The sequence below is a fragment of the Danio aesculapii genome, chromosome 6 (genome assembly GCF_903798145.1).
Source record: "Danio aesculapii chromosome 6, fDanAes4.1, whole genome shotgun sequence".
Classification (NCBI taxonomy): Eukaryota; Metazoa; Chordata; class Actinopteri; order Cypriniformes; family Danionidae; genus Danio; species Danio aesculapii.
Window position 1 is genome coordinate 28,689,430 of NC_079440.1, and position 18,690 is coordinate 28,708,119.

The 18,690-nt window shown below is 33.6% G+C and overlaps 3 protein-coding genes across 3 annotated transcripts; 1 reads left to right on the forward strand and 2 right to left on the reverse strand.

The window, feature by feature from the left end:
- Positions 1–743: 743 nt before the first annotated feature.
- ndufb5 (NADH:ubiquinone oxidoreductase subunit B5) lies at positions 744–5,440 on the reverse strand. The gene is made up of 6 exons (XM_056459060.1): positions 5,295–5,440; positions 4,799–4,884; positions 4,624–4,690; positions 4,475–4,536; positions 4,233–4,339; positions 744–983 (listed from the first exon to the last, which is right to left on the reverse strand). The coding sequence occupies exons 1-6, from the start codon at positions 5,410–5,412 to the stop codon at positions 863–865; spliced, it is 561 nt and encodes a 186-aa protein (XP_056315035.1). The 5' UTR covers positions 5,413–5,440; the 3' UTR covers positions 744–862.
- Positions 5,441–5,962: 522 nt separating this feature from the next.
- mrpl47 (mitochondrial ribosomal protein L47) lies at positions 5,963–8,872 on the forward strand. The gene is made up of 7 exons (XM_056459061.1): positions 5,963–6,119; positions 6,226–6,356; positions 6,501–6,561; positions 6,647–6,743; positions 8,103–8,233; positions 8,326–8,421; positions 8,654–8,872. Exons 1-7 carry the CDS (start codon positions 5,998–6,000, stop codon positions 8,760–8,762), a joined length of 747 nt encoding a protein of 248 aa, XP_056315036.1. The 5' UTR covers positions 5,963–5,997; the 3' UTR covers positions 8,763–8,872.
- A 1,542-nt stretch (positions 8,873–10,414) lies between these two features.
- On the reverse strand, positions 10,415–18,285 carry actl6a (actin-like 6A). Its single transcript, XM_056459883.1, has 14 exons — positions 18,125–18,285; positions 17,747–17,823; positions 17,476–17,650; positions 15,252–15,352; positions 15,047–15,144; positions 14,779–14,873; positions 14,119–14,225; positions 13,930–14,019; positions 13,785–13,846; positions 12,555–12,669; positions 12,393–12,473; positions 11,748–11,843; positions 11,572–11,658; positions 10,415–10,940 (listed from the first exon to the last, which is right to left on the reverse strand). The coding sequence occupies exons 1-14, from the start codon at positions 18,147–18,149 to the stop codon at positions 10,860–10,862; spliced, it is 1,290 nt and encodes a 429-aa protein (XP_056315858.1). The 5' UTR covers positions 18,150–18,285; the 3' UTR covers positions 10,415–10,859.
- Between the last annotated feature and the right edge of the window lie 405 nt (positions 18,286–18,690).

Consider the following 18,690-nt stretch of genomic DNA (forward strand, 5'->3'; position numbering starts at 1 on the left):
CTTATGGTTTAAGTGTTTAACAATAATTTAAACAACAGTTAGTAACAGAATAAAATGATTGTTTATTTTGCATATTTTTATATCAAAAATAGATTGAGTATACTGTAAAATAGACATTTTCTGTAATTCCAGTTTAAGGAAAATTAATGGAAAATGCTTGAAAAATACCCACAATTCTGTAATGAGTCACAAATTATTTATAACACATGTTGAACTTGATGTTTTAGACAACATCATGTGGTAGCTGTTTTATTTTCTTTACTGCATGGAAGAGTTTATGAACCAAAACTAAACGTTATTCCAATAAATGAGCACATTACTATAATTATGGGTATTATGGAAGGTGGCTTCTGATTCCAGTGGGAACTCTTTGTGAAAAACAAAATGTTATCCAAAAACGTTTTGTGGAAATTTGTTTATTTTCAATAATGTGAATATTTTTTTTTTTGATTACAGTTTTGAACTTTAGCAATAAAACAAGTATTTCGTTATACTTTGATTAAATTTTTGTGTGCTTGGCTGTAAAAGCAAACTAATTAAACAAATTTACATTAAAAAAATTATCATATGTGGACTCATTAACGTTCCATATCCAAGATCAATAAACAGTGTAGGTTTCCAGTCCATATGCTGCCATGCTGCAGTAAAAATCTGTACTGAACAGTTTGAAATGAATAAGTGATGACAGAAGTTCCATTTTGGGATAAATAGCAACAACTTAAAGAATACACAATAGCTGTCACTTACTTATAATAATTAGTTTATTGGTGCCTGAGGCAAAGAAAAAGATATTTCTAATAATAACATAACATTATACATTGTATAATGCCTGAATATTTTGGACAGGTCTACATGAACCCTCCTAATTATCAGGGGTTGACTTGAGGCTGTTGTCGATGAGATCCTTATCAAGTGTAGGAATTTGGAACCAGGGTCCATCTCCTTTTTCTCTCATGTGTTGGCGAACTTCATTCTGCATTTTCCTGCAAAAAAAATATTAAAAGTAAAGAAAAAGAGCTCAAACTATGCTACATAAAACAAGATTTTGACATTTTAAACATTTTAAGTGTCCTGTAATTGTACATTTTCTTCTTTTCCTCCGTAATTTTAAGTTTTTTTATTGAAATATGTTAGTCAGAGAGCCACAGCATCAGATACATAGAATCATTAGACATCAACTACTCCAATGTGGTGTTAGAACACAATTTGATCACATTTTCTTTCTCTCTGAATAAAATAATACAATTGCATATTTATGCATTAAAAAAAATAAAAAAAAATAAGACAAACCAAAAAAAAAACTATATATATATATATATATATATATATATATATATATATATATATATATATATATATAGAGAGAGAGAGAGAGAGAGAGAGAGAGAGAGAGAGAGAGAGAGAGAGAGAGAGAGAGAGAGATAGATAGATAGATAGATCGATAGATAAAATTAACACATATTAGGCCAAACAATACAGAGAATATATAAACACGCAAAGGATATAGCAGTAGAAAATAAAATAATAAAAATAATAATAAAAAATATATTTCAAAAATAAAATAAATAAATAAAAAACACTCTCTATTCATAACTAAGTCAGGGGCAGGGAAAATAAGTCAGCAATATACTTGCATACATATATACACGTTTATTTATTTATTATTTTTTAAATCATTTTTAAAGCGTAAGAGGAAGGGTTGCCAGAGAGCGTCAAATTTTTCAGTATTACCGCAAACTGTATATCTAATCTTTTCTATTTGCACAGACTGCATCAGATCATGCATCCAATGTACAAAACTGGGTGGGGAAGGATTTTTCCAATTCAGTGTTATAAGCCTTTTAGCAATTATTAATCTTCTACATAATTTATTAATGAAATGATGATATTTATTTACCTGACAGCACCTTACACTCAGAATGAACTATAATTGCTTCAGTCTGCAACTTAAGTTGTCTTTTGCATTCTCTTTAAAAGGACAAGTACACTCAAAAATATGTCAAAAATCACATTTAATAATGTACACAAGTGGGAGATTATGGCTTATGTATTACTAACTTAAATCCTTGCATCAGCCACCTCATGGTGACCATGATATTTCTTCTAGTAATTCTGTTGCAATTATGACTAGGGGTGTCACTCAATTTGCTTATGAAATATATAATTTAAAAATCCCAAAACCATTTACTGTGTGATGAGCCCTATTAGAATGCAGTTAGAACAGAGTGTTGCTCAAAAAAAAACAACTCTTTTTTTTTGTTTACATAATGCTAGAAACATTTTTTCCAAATATCAGTATGTAAGCGTGATCATGCAGCAGTTTAACAAAGTGTAAATTTTTTTCAATGAATCAATCGTCAATTCATAAAGATGATGTCTCCCAACGTGTTTAACCACTTAATCGTTTTTGAGCTTTATATGGTTATTTTGTCATTAAACATGGAAGTCTGAAACAACTATATTAAATAATAGTGCGTAAGTACATGAATTGGGATTAATCAAGTCACTAGCTTTGTTTCTAAGTGAACCTGTCAGAGACATGATAGAGATGGAGACTTGTCGCCACTTAATGGCAGCTTTATTGTCATTTATTTCCCCTTGACAAGCCTAAACAAGTCAAAAACTGATTTTGCAAAGCACTGTTTAGTTATTGTCATCCAAAAATCCCAAGAATGCTGGGCTCCCCTAACTATAGTAATGCTTCTTTTCAAACAGAAACTGTGCTGATATAATAAATGATGTATGATTCCTGATTTCCTGAACCAATGTGTATAATAAACTTACTGAACGGGATTGTTATGATTATCTTCCTACATTGATGTTTGTCAGCTTAAAAATAAAAAATAAATAAATAATAATAATAATAATAATAATATATAGAATGCATGAAATGAAAAGTATAGCCTTTCTTATCTTATGCTCTATTGTTTATTTCATGGTGCCGCAAGATAATCTTACACCCAACCACATGGATGATTCCTTGAATTTAATAATTGTTTTTTATGTCAAGTGCATGTAAACAATTTATTTGGGATGAATTTAAACTAACAAATTAAGTTGAACATGTTGTTTGTTTAAATTCAACCCATATAAATTGTTTGCAACAATTTTGCAGAATTCTTTTCTTTTCATTGAAGATATTTGAGTATATATTTTAAAACCCATTTTAAATTATGGGTAAATTAGCCAGTGTAGAGCATTGGTTAAATGAAAGGCAGTGAGTTTTTTAATAGCATGCCAGTTCACTGAAAGTGCCTGGGTGTGTTTAATCAGAATTAAAAGTGAAATGTCGTACTGCCACCTTTGCTAGGAACAGTCTTTAAACGCATTTTGCAGCGGGATGTTATTTGTTTGGTGTCCAATGCCAAAAAACCAAGCCAATCCCATTCCAGATGATCAATAAAAAAAATAGAAAAATCATAATGCTAACTTGGTTGTTCAAACAGAAATCTCAGATTAACAGACAGTTTTTAATCTTTCATGAGTCCTTAATATCAATATCAATATACAAGACATCATGAGCTCAGATACTGCATTGTTTTTACACTGGATTAACATGAATTTTCAGTGATCCGAGCACAAATGCTCAGCCAAGACTCATTACCGTTTCCACCAGTCATTAATGTGTTGTAATACATAATAACTTGTGTTTTTATATTGCCAAATCCATTTTCTCTTATTTTATTACACATTACAAGGTCAGAAGGTGAACTGGCAAAGAGTAGCATAGGTGATTCAAGTGTAAACTTAATTACATCTTAAAGTGATCAAAAGTGGCTAAAAATGTTTCAGACCCCATTTAAAACAGTAACTAGTGTTGTACAGTATTGTAATCAGCTTGATAAATATGTGTCTCAGTACCAGATTTAAACAGGGCCATATTAAAACCTTCAATCAAACGCATGATATGAGCAAATAAACGATGCCAGTGCTACAATCATCAACTTTAACTAGCAATAGAAGAGACATTTATTCCAGTATGTATAAAAAAAATCTGTTCACTGACAGTCCATTAAATGTTATCAAATATGAACACTGCATTTTTACATTTTACATTTTGAATTGAACATTAAATCTTTATCATTAAATCATTAAAAATCATATTTGTGTTACTCTGTAAGGTTATCAAATGAAGCCTTCTAATAAAATGCTAACAAAAAATGCAACAATGAAACAGAAATCCTAAACAGAAAGTCCTATTTGTAATTATTTAGTTGTTAATGAGATTGTACCTCATTTCAGCCTTCTCGGTTTCCATCTGGATAAGTGCCATCATTTTCTCATAATCCTTTACTGGGCTGTCATAAACGTAACGAGCAATCCAGCGGGTGATTGGATGCTATGAAAGACAATGCAGATAACCAGTGAATAGAAAGACATGACCCATTACAGCAGCAACACACTTTTTTTTAATAATAGGTTATTTATGCTTGAATAAACAGTGTATTTGACATCTTAAATTAAATCAAAATACCTTGTAGTACTCCCAGTGCTCTGGTTCATAGTCTTCAGGAGTCTCCGCTAACTCACAATCTCCTGTTTGATACATTGTATAAATCAATCAGGTTATGTCAGCACATAAACAATAAAAATGAAATCTGTCAGGAAACACCAGAAACTTACCGATGAATACATTAACACTTGTCACAAACACTGCCACGGGGATGCCAGTGAGAAGGACATAAAATTTCTGTAGTAATGAAGCAAGAGATAAACAAAAAGAACGGAAATATGTTATTTGACTATAAACATTCCTAATAACTTGCAGCTTGAGTAAAGTGATTTTAAGTGGCTTTACCAGCAGTTTAAGAAACCTTCTATCATAGAAAGATGAGGGCTGGATCATAAACATCCGTTTACCATGGCTCCCATGACGGACAACCACTGAAAAATAATAAGATATGTCAAATAAATGTAAAAATGAAATAAAAGGGTAATTATACAGTGTTACAGTTAACCCAAATTATAATGGCGTACAGTTATTAGCATTGTAATGAGGAAAAAGAAAATTGTAATGAAAAAAAAATTAAACGAAAGTGTTACATACAGAACAAGAGTCAAGTTTTATGCTTGTCTGATTTCGTACATTGCATGTACTTGAGCAAAGAAGAATACAAATACTTTCGACAAACAAATTAACTCTATGTCTAACTAAAAACGTCAATAAAGAATAAAGTTGGGATTATTTTGAGGCCAGCTTGTTGTACTCTTGACAAGCTAAGCAAGGTCACTGCTAGGAATGATAGTCACAGAGGGACATATCGTTGCGTTTAGTAATGGTGACTATTCTTTACCTTGTTCTGAACGTGCAACGGCCCTGGAGAGCAGATTTGAAGACTGAGATGTTCGTTTCAGCGGGTTTAATCGGGCTGTAAAAGCAGCCGCTGAGCGGAATATGCTCATGCCCACCATGACTGTTGAGGGAGTGCGTGAACACCGGCTTCTCTGATTGGCTGATCTTCCGCAGAGTGAAGCCGTGTTTACCATTGGTACTAAGGGCAAAATAAAGATTCAAAATAAAAGACGACTCTTTTAGACAAGAGAAACGCTGGTTCACAAAGCAAAATGATTTACACGATTTTTATAATGAATTTAGAATGTGAAATATAAAGATAATATTTATTATAATGAATCTACATGAGCAGTTATTGACTTTCAAACAGAACTATCGTAAAGATCCACAATGAAATTTAGTTTTGTTTTTTAAACTTTCTTGTGTTATCCTTGATAAATTAAGTGTATTCAATTATTTTTCGTCCAATAAAAATAAAAAAACTTATTTAGACATAAAGTGCCCATGGTTACAAGCCTTCTTCTTCTTCTTCTTCTTGGTGTTTATTGGCGGTTCGCATTCTAAACAGAGCTTGGTTACAAGCCATTTTTAATTTTATCTTAAATAGTGGAGTTAGTTACGGGGAGAACTATGGCGAATTCAACCTACTGTCCACGAGGTGGCGCTGCTCGCTTCCGCTCATCGTTTTGTTTGACATTGTCAAGATGGCGGCGGCCGTAACAAGCCGCTTGACTGCGGTCTGTAGACAATTTCAGCGTTTTGTCTCAGTGTCTGCACACTCAAAGCCCCAATATGCGATGTTTACATTTCAACCGTGTCATCAAAGGTATTTTGTTTTGCTTGTTGCATATATCAGCGTGTCATTAACAGTGCATAAATGAGCATGATTTAGTACATCGCTAATATCTGTTTTTATGTTACTGGGAATTTAGACAAGTGGCTGACTCGTGGTGGTTCAGAAGTTCTTTCAATAGCCGATCCGTCCACACAACGAGTGTCAGAAAAGGGCTGGATGAATTCTTTGACTTGCCAGAAAACTGGGGTGAAGAAACCGTAAAATCAGGTATCAAATCCTACGTTTTTTATCAGTAAGCTGTTTCCCATACTTTGGGATCCATACCTAGCACTTAGGGGCCATAGAGTAGTAATCTTCTATCATCGATTGATTGTGGTAATAACGTTGTCTTTTGTTGTTGTTTCATCGTAGGTGCTCCATGGACTGCAAAACAGTTGAGGGTGAAAAGTAATGAAGATTTGCATAAACTTTGGTAATTGAGCAGTTTTTTTACAGTCTGAAGACTTACAAACAAACAAAAGTAATGCATATTGACCCATATTCCTTGTATTTTTCAGGTATGTTCTCTTGAAGGAAAAGCATATGTTACTCACTGTAGAACAGGAGGCCAAACGACAGCGTGTTCAGATGCCCAGTCCAGAGCGCGTTAAAAAGGTATGAAATGTTTTATTAAAAATTTCCATGTCTATTGAGTAAATAATCCCAAAAAAAAGCCACTGTACAGTTATGACTCAGAGCGAACATGGTTTACTGTATATCCCATTGTATGTACGCAATCATTCAAAAGATTGGGGTCAAAATATTGGTGTTTTTTATTTTATTAGTACTTTTATTCAAGAAATACACATACAATTTTCTTTTCTTTATTAAAATAGCATCTTACAGCTACATGTCTTCTCTATGGAAGGTTATCAGGATCAAGAATCTAAAAACACTTGAAATTGTGACAACACCTGATTGTCAACCATTTGCTATATCTACAGTGCTCAGCATAATTGAGTTCACCCCATTTTGAACATAAATATAGGCAATGTATTTTGGTGTATTTAAACAAAACCGATTTATTAAACAGATATATTTATTAAAATAATATTTTAGTCACCAAACATGTTTGTGAAATAAAATTACAACCTACAAAATTTCAATTAAATTTTTTTGCTTCTCTTGATGTTTCCTCTTATAAAGTTGTATTTAATATTTTTCTATAATATATAAAGGAGTTTTTGGACCGTTATGGTAAGTTATTTCATTAAATAAGCTCCAGATTTGGCTTCAGTACTGACTAATCTAATGTATATGCACAAATATAATATTGTATAGCTTCCTACTAAAAACATTAATTTAAAAGAGAGATTTGTGTGGGGTGTACTTATGTATGCTGCTGAGCACTGTATGTATGTATGTATGTATGTATGTATGTATGTATATAGATAGATAGTTAACAAAATGTAAATAATATCTGCCACTTACTGAGCAGCAGAACACAAGCTGTACATGTCGTTATTGCTTATTTGATGTTTGATACATTTATTATTCATGGTGTGTTTTCTTTGAGTAGGTAAAACTAAAAGTTATTCATATTTATGACTGTTTGTAGTTGATAACAAAATTGTAAATATGTTAATATGAATATAAATATGTACTTGATACTGCAAAACACTCTTTATATTACTGTTTGTGATATTGCTGTTCAGAAAAAAAGAAGACTTTATTTAGACTCATTTAGCAAGCTGTCTTTTTAATAGCGTGTGGTTTATATACTTGCTCCTGCCAATCGGGACATTTGATACACCCACCAAACAACAACAAAACACTGCACCCCAGCTATTAGCTTGAATGTGCCCGTTATTGACCATGAGGTCCTCTATTAGCAAACTGCAAAAATCAAAATTGTTGATTAAATTTCCAGAGGACATTAGTTAATCTCTTAGTCCTGAGGTGTTATCAGGGTGAATCTTCATGTTCAGTTTAGTACATGGATTCTATTCTATTCATTCTGAATTCTTTGGATAGGTTGAAAGGTCAATGATCCGTCTGGACACTGTTGTGAGAGAGCGTGAGGACGCCTTGCGCTTACTGCAGATGGGACAAGAGAAAGCCAGACCAGGCGAATGGAGAAGAAATGTCTTTGGCCAAAACTTCTGGTAAGTAAATGAAATGAATATTTTGCCAAGTGTTTTCGTATGAATATACTTTGCGTTTAACGTAGCTTACCATGAGCATGTTTGTTTATTAGGTACCGCTACAGGGAATACCCGATCCCCTGGTACCTGAATTCAAGATACAAAAGGAAGCAATTCTATGAACCAGCATACGTTTTCCCTTACACAAGGTATGTCTCAAATCTTAAAGGTATGCTACGGGAGGAAAAATCTACTTCAGTCCATTTGTTTCATTCGGGAGCTCTGTAATATTGCTTTTTTCACAATATTCATTCAGAAATTCCTTTGTCAGTTTTGAAAGTTCCATTTCTCAGTGAAATGTCTTTGCCTTTATATAAAATATATATTTATTATATTTAGTTTGCATGCAGTGATGTTTTTTTCTGTTGTCATGCATTTTAGGTTGAGAATTGAGAAATACCTGAAGAGCAAAGTCCGGAAAGAAAAAAGAGAAAAGAGAAGTCAAAAAAGGCTGGCTGCAATGTTTCAGAAAAAGACTGCACTTGCATGAGCCCACTGAACATTGTCTTTTCATCACATAACTTTTTTTATTATTATTTCTCCAGAATTTCGGAATATGTTGTACAGTCAAATAATAAATTGCAACTTGTAACAGTATAACTATGGTGTTGTGTATGTATTTACTTTGTATTAAGTAAGTTTTACCTAATATACAATTCTGAAGACAAGTTGAAACGTACTATAGATGAGAGCCAATGCCTAGATACACATCTAGGAGTACACTAGTGCTCAGAATATGGATACGTTATCGTGAACCCCTGATTATGCGCATATCAGTACATCCTTAACATAGTCAAGTAGCCGTTTTGGAAATGTGAGCAGCTGCACCATTCAAAATGGATCAGAGGATTTTGCCACCACCAACCAAAATTTGGGGTTTTGCTCAATTGGAGAGAGAATCTAAACCTGAGTCGTGCCAAATGTAAGAACTGCAAAGCAAAAAGCAAGGCTTACAGTGAGTGTTGGAGAAAGTTGCACTTAAGTAATGCATTATAATATTGAGTTACTCTCCAAAAATGTAACTAGTTTTGTTACTTGGTTACTTTTTATGGGAAGTAATGTGTTACATTTGTGTTACTTTTTCTTACCTGGCTGTAGTTTGAGCTCTTTCAGAATATGCTGGTTTTTTTTATAGAGGAGCTTTTAAATTAACAACACACTGTATAACCTACACCTTCATATAACTCTGTTCCTGGAGATCTACCTTCCTACAGAGTTCAGCTCCAACCCTGATCAAACCCACACGAACCAATTCATTACAACCTGAACAGCGCTTGAAATTACAGGCAGGTGTGTTTGATATGGTTTGCAACTGAAACCTGCAGGATGGTAGATCTCCAGAAACAGTTGAGCACCCCTGGTTTAATGCAATGTGTAAGCTACATTTTGTCTTAATAGTCAAGTAAAAATCACTGTCCATTGGAACAATCCCCTTTACTTTTTCTTCGATGGGTTTAAAATGAGAATACTTGTTTTGTGTTAATATAATTCTCTTATTCAGTGTGTTATTCAACATGACTACGTTAATTTGAATTCAGCAATTATTTTTCAAATGCTAATTAAAGAACACCTGATTTATTTAAAAGTAACTCAATATTACTTTAAGTAATGCATTACATTTCTCGTTACTTTATTAAAATTATTACGTAACTTGCATTTGTAATCTTGTAATGTTACTCCCAACACTGCTTACAGCCATATAGCATTGTTGAGAATGTCAGTTTCAGGTAACTGCTTCACAAGTGTGAGACACATTACTGAAACATCAATTGTTTTGCTTGTATTGACTATGTTTCTAGTTTTTTTCAGTCATTGACATGTTTCAGCACCTGCCACTATACTTTAGTTATTGAGTCAGAGACTTTAAAAGCAGAATGAAGATCAAGTCTTTTTTCTTTGTAACGATTTAAGTTGTTATTAGTTAATGACAAAGCAAAATTGTATTCCAGTTATCACATCTATTGTAATACTGGATATTCAGTGTACAATAAACAAATACCCTTCCTAAATACTGCCCAAAGTAAATGTAATTACAAAATTGACCCCTATCGGGAAAAACGTATTGTGATACGTGTCGTATTGTGACATAGTTGGTGATGCAAAGCCCTACACAAATCACTGCACTGACAAGACAACTTTAGACCAGTTTAACAAAAACAAATTTATTCCGCAATCAGCTGATCCAGTTGTTAAAAGCATAACAAACATTTGTTTTCTGTGATCCATTTCCTAGAAAGTGACAAAGTGGTGTAAATAAAAAAAAAAAAAAAGGAAAAAAACTGTAACTGTCCTAAACATACAATTGAGGTTTCGCATTCCCCCAAACTGTATAACCCTGTCACTGGTACTTCAAAATCAATTAGATGGTCGGAAAAGTTTGTGTTGCCAAACTGGATATGAAAATATTGTGTAGAGTAGAAAAAGAGTGCAACCATGTTAAACTGTTTAAAATATGGTTTGTTTGCACTAAAAATAACAGCAAGTGTCCTTAGTTCCTGAGTCCACTAACAAGGCTTTTTCTACTAGGTGGAGGTGTTATTTATTTTGATTTCATTTTCTGAAGGCAACCAGCTGTTGAAGGAACTGGTTAAGGACACTTCCTGTCAACACACTGTTTGCCACCTTCTTCGTACTCCTGTTTTGAAATCCACATTTGTTGGAAAGTTCCCTAAAAATGACACAATTGTTAGTCAGAAGTCATTCTGTTGTGATAGTCCTGAATGAAGGTGGTATGCTATGGTGAACATCTTAATAACACTATTTTTTTTACATTAAAAGTTACCTAGAAAGTAAGAACTAGAATAAAGCATAAATGATTAGCAAACAAAGCACGGTTTACATCCAGCACAAATGAAGAATAAAACTGAAGTTGAGGAACTGAAGAGTATGGGTGAGTCTTATTCAGCTCCAGAGATTGTGTACATTTGGCCACTGGTAAGAGTTGTCATATTGGTATTGTATCAGATTTTTTTTTTATTTCACGCTACATCCATCTTAATGGGTAAACAAAACATAACATGCAATAAAAATAAATAAAAAAATCAAAAACAAATATCAGATTTACAATAATATAGGATAAAACGTTTTCAGGCAAAGACTGAAGTTGCTTTTTTCATGTTTTGCGTTCAGAAAATCTATTTAATAAGCATCAATGTCAGCTCATAATTACTATATTACAGAAAATTAATTATTAATTTAACATTTTTCCTTGAATGTTGTTAAATATTGTGAAACCTCTCTGTATTTGAATTAATTCTCTTGGCAATCTGGTAGTGACGGTTGTAGTGAACATTACTTACCAGGGATGCAAGGATGGATCCTCCAATCCAGGCGCTAAATCTGCGCTCCACAGTTGTGTTATTGGCTATTAGCTTAAGACGCATACTCTGCAGAGGGGAAACACACACAGTCAATTAACATTGTCATTAAAGAAAAAAAAAAGCACCTTGGAGACCCGAACTGATGTGCCACTTACTGGTGGCGTCTTCTGCGAGAGTTCTCTGTTAAGTCTGTCTGTAAAGCCTTGAATGAGGGTATTTCCTCCTGTAACAACCACACTGCCATACAGACCCTGTTTTAAAAAACACACACACACAGATCGAAGATTAAAGGTTCCATGAAATTAAAATAATACATTTAAGATGTTTGTTTCAGTCTGTTAGGTAAGGATACCTATAAGCTAGGGTGCTCTAAAACAGTGACAAAATTCACTATTAGAAGATATAAATCTCATATAAACCCAAAGCTTGTAGTTTGTCACTTTCTCCTAAATGGATCAAAGTTTTTTTTTTTTCACGTCACATCAAATCTTGACCAATCAAATGCTCTCTAGTATCTGACATGCCCCGCCCCTTCAAGACACTTCTCATTTGCTTTTCATTTGATGTGCTTGATCTCAACCGCTCTCACTGACAGAGCTGTGATAAAAACGAAATGCTATTGGCTGTTTTTAAGGGGATGAGCTACTATGTCCTCTTCATTTTTCAGTTGATATTACATCAAACATGAAACAAAAAAATTGCACAATTTAAAAGCATTTCACGGGACCTTTAAATCACCAGAAAAGATACAAAGAATGTAAAAAGAGTATGAAAAGCAGTGTTTTAAAAAAAAAATTTACCGGTCGAATGTCAATGTCACACATGCCAACGCTGGTGGTCACAACATGGCCAACTCCTAACATGGTGTTCCCTGATAGACCCTGTGAAAATATTTTAGGACAGTTTTAAATAAGAAGGGAAAAGCACAGGCAATTTCAGAATGAATAGATAATATTTCTTACCTTAGCATTTGAAGGGTCAAAAAGACCCTCTGGTATCTTAAGTCTTTCCGCTCCAAAGTCACAGTTGTAGCCATTAGGCAGCTCATAGTGAACAGTGGGCATCTGGGCAGCCACTCTGAGAAGGGCAGATTGTAACACAATGTGGTGATTTCCCCCCCCCCCATCAAGGCTAATATATAAATAAACATATTCAAAAGTTTAAATTCAACTTAAAATGTTATTTGCACTTTATTGAAAAGATTGGGATCTGTGAGATTATTTCAGTGTTTTTGAAAGAGAACTCTTTTGTTCAACAAGCCTGAAGTCATTTAATCAAACACTATAAAAGAGAGTGATATTGTTATACTGTTTCAATTCAAAATGCCTTTTAATTGTATATTTAAATAGATGTGTAATTTATTAATGTGATGGTCAAGCAGAACTTGATGAGGATCCTTCAGAAATCAATTGAAACAACTTGATTTTGGACTCAAACATTTTCCAATTATCATCAATATTGAAAAAATTAAGCTTAACACTGGAACTACTAGAATTACCACAGCGGCCATTCTGATCGTTCCCATAAAAGATGTCATTGTCACTTCAAATTTATTTTCTTTATACTTTATATATAAGTCTTTATAGAAGTCATTACCCTAAAATTATTTTAATTAATAATTAAAAATATGATGTTTTTGGTAATACAGTCTATAAATGTATAATTATGCTACGAGACAACCCGTGAATGTCTGCACCTCACTTTCATTTTTACAAGCAGTGAGAAAGGTTTTGTTTCTTTGTTGGAAAGAAATATAAAAATATTTAGGAAAATTCAGGGTATTATAGATATGGGGGTTTTATTTTAACAAAGTTATTAAATTAAACAAATAAAAAAAATTGTCAAAATGGCCACCATGGTAGTTCTAGGGTTAAGAAAAGTTTAGGAATGATTTACATAGTATTTATTTTTCCTACTATGGAAGTAATAGGTTATCGGTTTCCAAAAGTTTTGAAACCACTTCAGGGTGAGTAAATGTTCAAATTGGGTGAACTATCCCTTTAATATTTCCATGTAAACACTCATTATGTCTTTCAGGTTTCGCTTGTTTGAGTACAAATGTTGATCACATTGTCATTTATAAATGTATTAACAGTGCAGTATTAAAGCATTAATTTATGACAAAATAAATAAACAATATCGACCACCAGCTATTTAAGCTGTATTGGTGTAAGAAAAGCAACCGAGCTTACTGTTCATCATAGGGTGAATCTGACACCTGAAGCACCGAGGCCTGAAAATCCTGGATGACGGTCTGAAATCACAGTTTGCAACATTTATATTTTTCTTCCCATATTCAGAAATTCTCATCTATGATTGCTAGCTTTGATAACTTACATTACACATATAGTTATGCCATGATCGGGTAACTTGAGGTAGTTTCTCTTTTTTCTTCCAACTAGCAGGAGTGCCTTCGCGAACTGAATCCTTTAATGAAAACGCAATAAAATAATTTCACGTAAACATTTATCACCTGAGAATCATAACCTTTAATCAAAGATGATGCTTTGACTTAATAGGCCTTACCTTTGATGCAATCATATATGGGGGCACTATTTCAACACCTAACTCTTGAAACAGCTCTCTGCATTGCATACTCATGAAATCACCAGCAAGAGGAGACTTCACGATACCTGGAAAATCATAACATAGATTGTAGAAACAAATTAAATAAAAAAAAAATTAAATGAGTTACACCCCATTTTGAGTACACCCCATATGAATATTTTGATCCATTTCTCATTGAATATAGGTGACATATTTAAACAAAACAAATTTAGTGAAGATGTAATTTAATGAAGATATATTCATTAAAATAATATTTTAGTCACCAAACAACTTTATTTTGATAGATTAGCTCCAGATTTGGCTTCAGTACTGACTAATCTAAGCAGAAATATAATATTGTAAATCATCCTATAGAAAATATTCATTTAAAAGAGATTTGTGAGGGGTGTACTCACATATGTTGACCACTGTATGAATATATAGAAATCTCTTTTACTGCCATAAATGGATCAACTACTGTATTTATGACAAAATAATAATAAAACATATAAAGTCCACAATTTCACTGCATAAGGTCTTAATTTGGTGTAATATTTGGTATAATGTTTAAAAAAAATAATGTGTTTTACGAATTAAATTCTAGCATAGTAATATTGAAGTCTAAATGTGTTTAATTACCTTGTTGTAGGACATAACCATCATGCACTGGAATAGCAGTTGTATGTGTTGCTCCGCTATCTAACACTAAACCTGTGGATCGTCCATTGGCAAACCTGGAATGCCGAGTAAAGGATTCAACATTTTGAACTTTCAATATGCATAACATGGCTGAACATCATAAACAAATCATCTTTTATCATTCCTCTGCTTCTGTACAAGCATTAGCCACCTTTAAACATGACAGTGCTTTAACAAAGCTGTATGCAACATTTTCTGTGAAGGATACGCTGACAGCACAGCTGATTTACACAAGAAGAAAGCGGGAATGTTGTAATGCTCAAACATCAGCTCCGTCAGCTTCTCTCTCTTTGCTCGTGTGTTCCACTGCAGGATGAACAAATCAAGATCACATGAGTCAAATGAAGCATCCTACCAGATTACACGTGTGTTATGTTTTCTGCAAGTTTGAGTTCTATGTCATATCCACATACCGAGGCCTCTGACATCAGGACTGGATGCAGACCGGGCTGTGACTTGAAGTGCATTTTGTAGGTGTGATCTAAAATGGCTTGAAAACTGTCCCAGTCCTCAACTTTAGAAAGGGGAAAAAAATAAAACAAGAACAAGTTTTAAAAGTGATTTACTTAAAGGGATAGTTCACCCAAAAACGAACATTTCCTGTTAATTTATTGACCCACAGATGACTTTTTTTTTCCCATCAGTAGAACATTAAAGAACAATTTTAACTGAATCCGTAGTCCTTGGTGATTCATATAATGGCAGTGAATGGTGATCAGTTATTTAGATTCAAAATAAACGCATACAAACAAGTTCAAATCAATAACTATGGCTTCTGATGACACACTGAAGTCTTGTGAAGTAAAACGATCAGTCTGTGTAAGAAATTGATTATTATTAGCTTCATCAAAAGCTACCAGACTAGAAACCTATCACCATCACTGCCATTATTTCAGTCATCAAGGACCAAGCATTCAGGTAAACATCTTCGTTAATGTGCTAGTGAAAGGAGAAAAAAAACCTTCATTAGTGGGTCAATAAATTAACAGGAAACTTTCTTTTTGGAGTGAACTATCCCCTTAATATTTTATATAAAGCATAAATTAATTTAAATAGTCTGCTAGGGATGCACAGGATGAGTGAAACATTTCATCCAAAACTGGTATTATTGGTTTTTGGCAAAATTGTATTATTTTTTTAAGTCAGAAAATATAATCAGTGCTTGGATTGCAATCTTGCTCTATCACTCATCATCACAGCTCTACCCAATTATCACCCTCATACATCAGTACTTTCGAAATCCCAATCTTTACCATTACATTCCTACTCTGCATCTGTCTCAGGTAAAATTTAATTTTGATTCAAAATTTTGATTCAATTTTGATTTAAAAAAAAGATTCAACTCAATTTGATTCTGTTGAAAAAAAGTGAATGAAGAACGATACATTTCAATTGGATCTAGAAACAATTTTATCCAATTTGTTGTAATCCTTTCAATAAAAAAAATATCAGGCAGTTTTATAGATAGTTTTTAGCTTCACCCTACAGTTTACTTAAATGCATCCATAGTGTCTACTTTAATTTGTCAGATTATTTTGACAACAATATAAAAGGTCAAAACTTGGTAATTAGGGTTGGGCCGATAGACGATACCATCGTCCATCGCTGATGGTCAATTGACATTGTGATGCTGAGCCAACATCGCGATCCTCGCCTGCCACGCCCCCTTTCGTAAACCCGCTCACAAAAATTACACACCAAGGCCCCATTGACATTAACACATCTTAGTTTTAAAATGGCATTTTTGAAGGAAAATGATCCACATTCACACTGGTGTTTCATCTAGCATTTCTGAACAGCCCTCCGTCCGCTGAAAACGCACATCACGTGACCACACGCACACACAGACACACACACTGTCATGAGCTCGTTTGAGCTCCAGAGAGCAGTGCACATTGGAGAGTTTATTAAGGATGTACCACTGGATCACGTTTCACTATAGTTGTTAAACCAGATATTTAATTAATCTTGTCTTTATCTAACGACTCTTCTGTGTTTTGAATCTATCATGTAACATGTCACAGCGTCAGTACACTGCTTTAGTCTTTTGCTTTCACGCTTGTACTTAATAATTTTAGTGAAAACCTCAGATACTGATACTAATCTAAAGATAAGATACCAATCTAATCTTCAATTTATATTGCTTGCTTATAATTAGACATGTACTGTATGTATTAAATGTTCTGAAATATATAATAAAAAAAAGTTTGATTATATTCATTTGTGTGGCATTTTAAATTTTTTGTACACGTTTGGCTTACACATGCAGTTCTTAAATTAAAAAAGGAAAAATATACAAACAAGATTTAATATTAAGCAATACTGGAAAATAATTACTGCTTATCCTGTATTCTAGACAGTATTGATAAACTGCCAGGTAAAAAGCATTAATACATATAGTAAGAACGTCGTCTCACGGTTGCTTCATGTTACACGACAACGTTGCTACGGCGTTCTCACGTCTTCCATTTCCACGTTGTAACAATGTAGCAAGCACGTAAGTGCCGTGACGACGTTGCCATTGGAAAAAACATAGCTACAACGTAGCTACAACGTAAATGTGTTTGTTGGGAGATAGTCATTTTTGTTTTGGGGAAAAGAAAAAATACAATTAAACAGGACACATGTAAAACTTACTCATCCCATTTTTAAGAGGTGACATGACCTCCATGCTTTCTCTAGGGACCCTGAGCTGGTTGGTGTCAATATAGTAGGTAGTTCCGCTTTGCTTTCCTTTCTCCCCATCTGTCTCCATCGGTGTACTGCCATCTTCCCGGTCCAGAGTCACACCAATCACAGTAGGAAAATCAGCCTACAAATCAACAAAACAAATCTTATTTCTGCTGTAAACAAATACATTTTCAGCTTCACCTGGAATATATGTTTTCATCTCACTGCTCATTCATACCTTGGGACAATCCTCTCCTGCATATCCAGCTCTCACTGAATATGAGCCCATGTCAAATACAAGAGCTCCAACTTCATCTGTGAAAAGATGAAAAAACAGATGAGGTTACAGTATAAACACAAGGCTTTCATCCAATAAACTGGTAATCGTGCATGTGGGTTCGTTATAATGCAAAACTCTCACTTCGTATTATTCACATTTACAACTCACAGTTAGCAATATAGGTGTATGTTGCATTCTATACAACATAAAAAACGTAAACATCAGTTTCGTTTTCACAAAATAATAACAGAAACATGCCATGCTAGTTTGAAGGCTAGCGAGCTCTTAAACGTGGCGCATCCATTCATTTGATTCTCCCTCCAAAACCGAACTTACCTCCTCCGTAGACTCCGCCACTCATTTTTACGGCTGATCAATACCGACAGACGACAACTGCTTGATTTCTTAATCCAGAAACTGGGATTTTAAATAAGAGTACGTTTTTTTCGATATCACAACAAAGGAAACGAATCAGACATCTTTGTCTCGGAGGGGATTACGGTGGACTGCGGCTGTGGTAGATTTAGCAGCGCCACTAATTGGCCTGGAGGAAGAAGTGAAACAACGCAGACCTGAAATCATTTTGTAAGATTCACATTTTTTACATAAACCATCTAAAAACTGAACAAAAAAGCTTTCCATTGATGTATGTTTTGTTATGATATGACGGTATTCAACTGTTTAGACAAATAGCTATCAATAGTTAATAATAATAGTTAATAGTTATAACTAAAAATCTAATCTGAGGGTTCAAAAATCTGAATATTGAAAAATCAGTACAAACTCAATTCAGCTGACAATTTGCTTACAGCTAATCAAAAATTATGTTTATATGATAGGAAATTTACAAAATGTTTGCATGGAACAAAATCTTTACTCAATTATATTTCACATACAGTTTT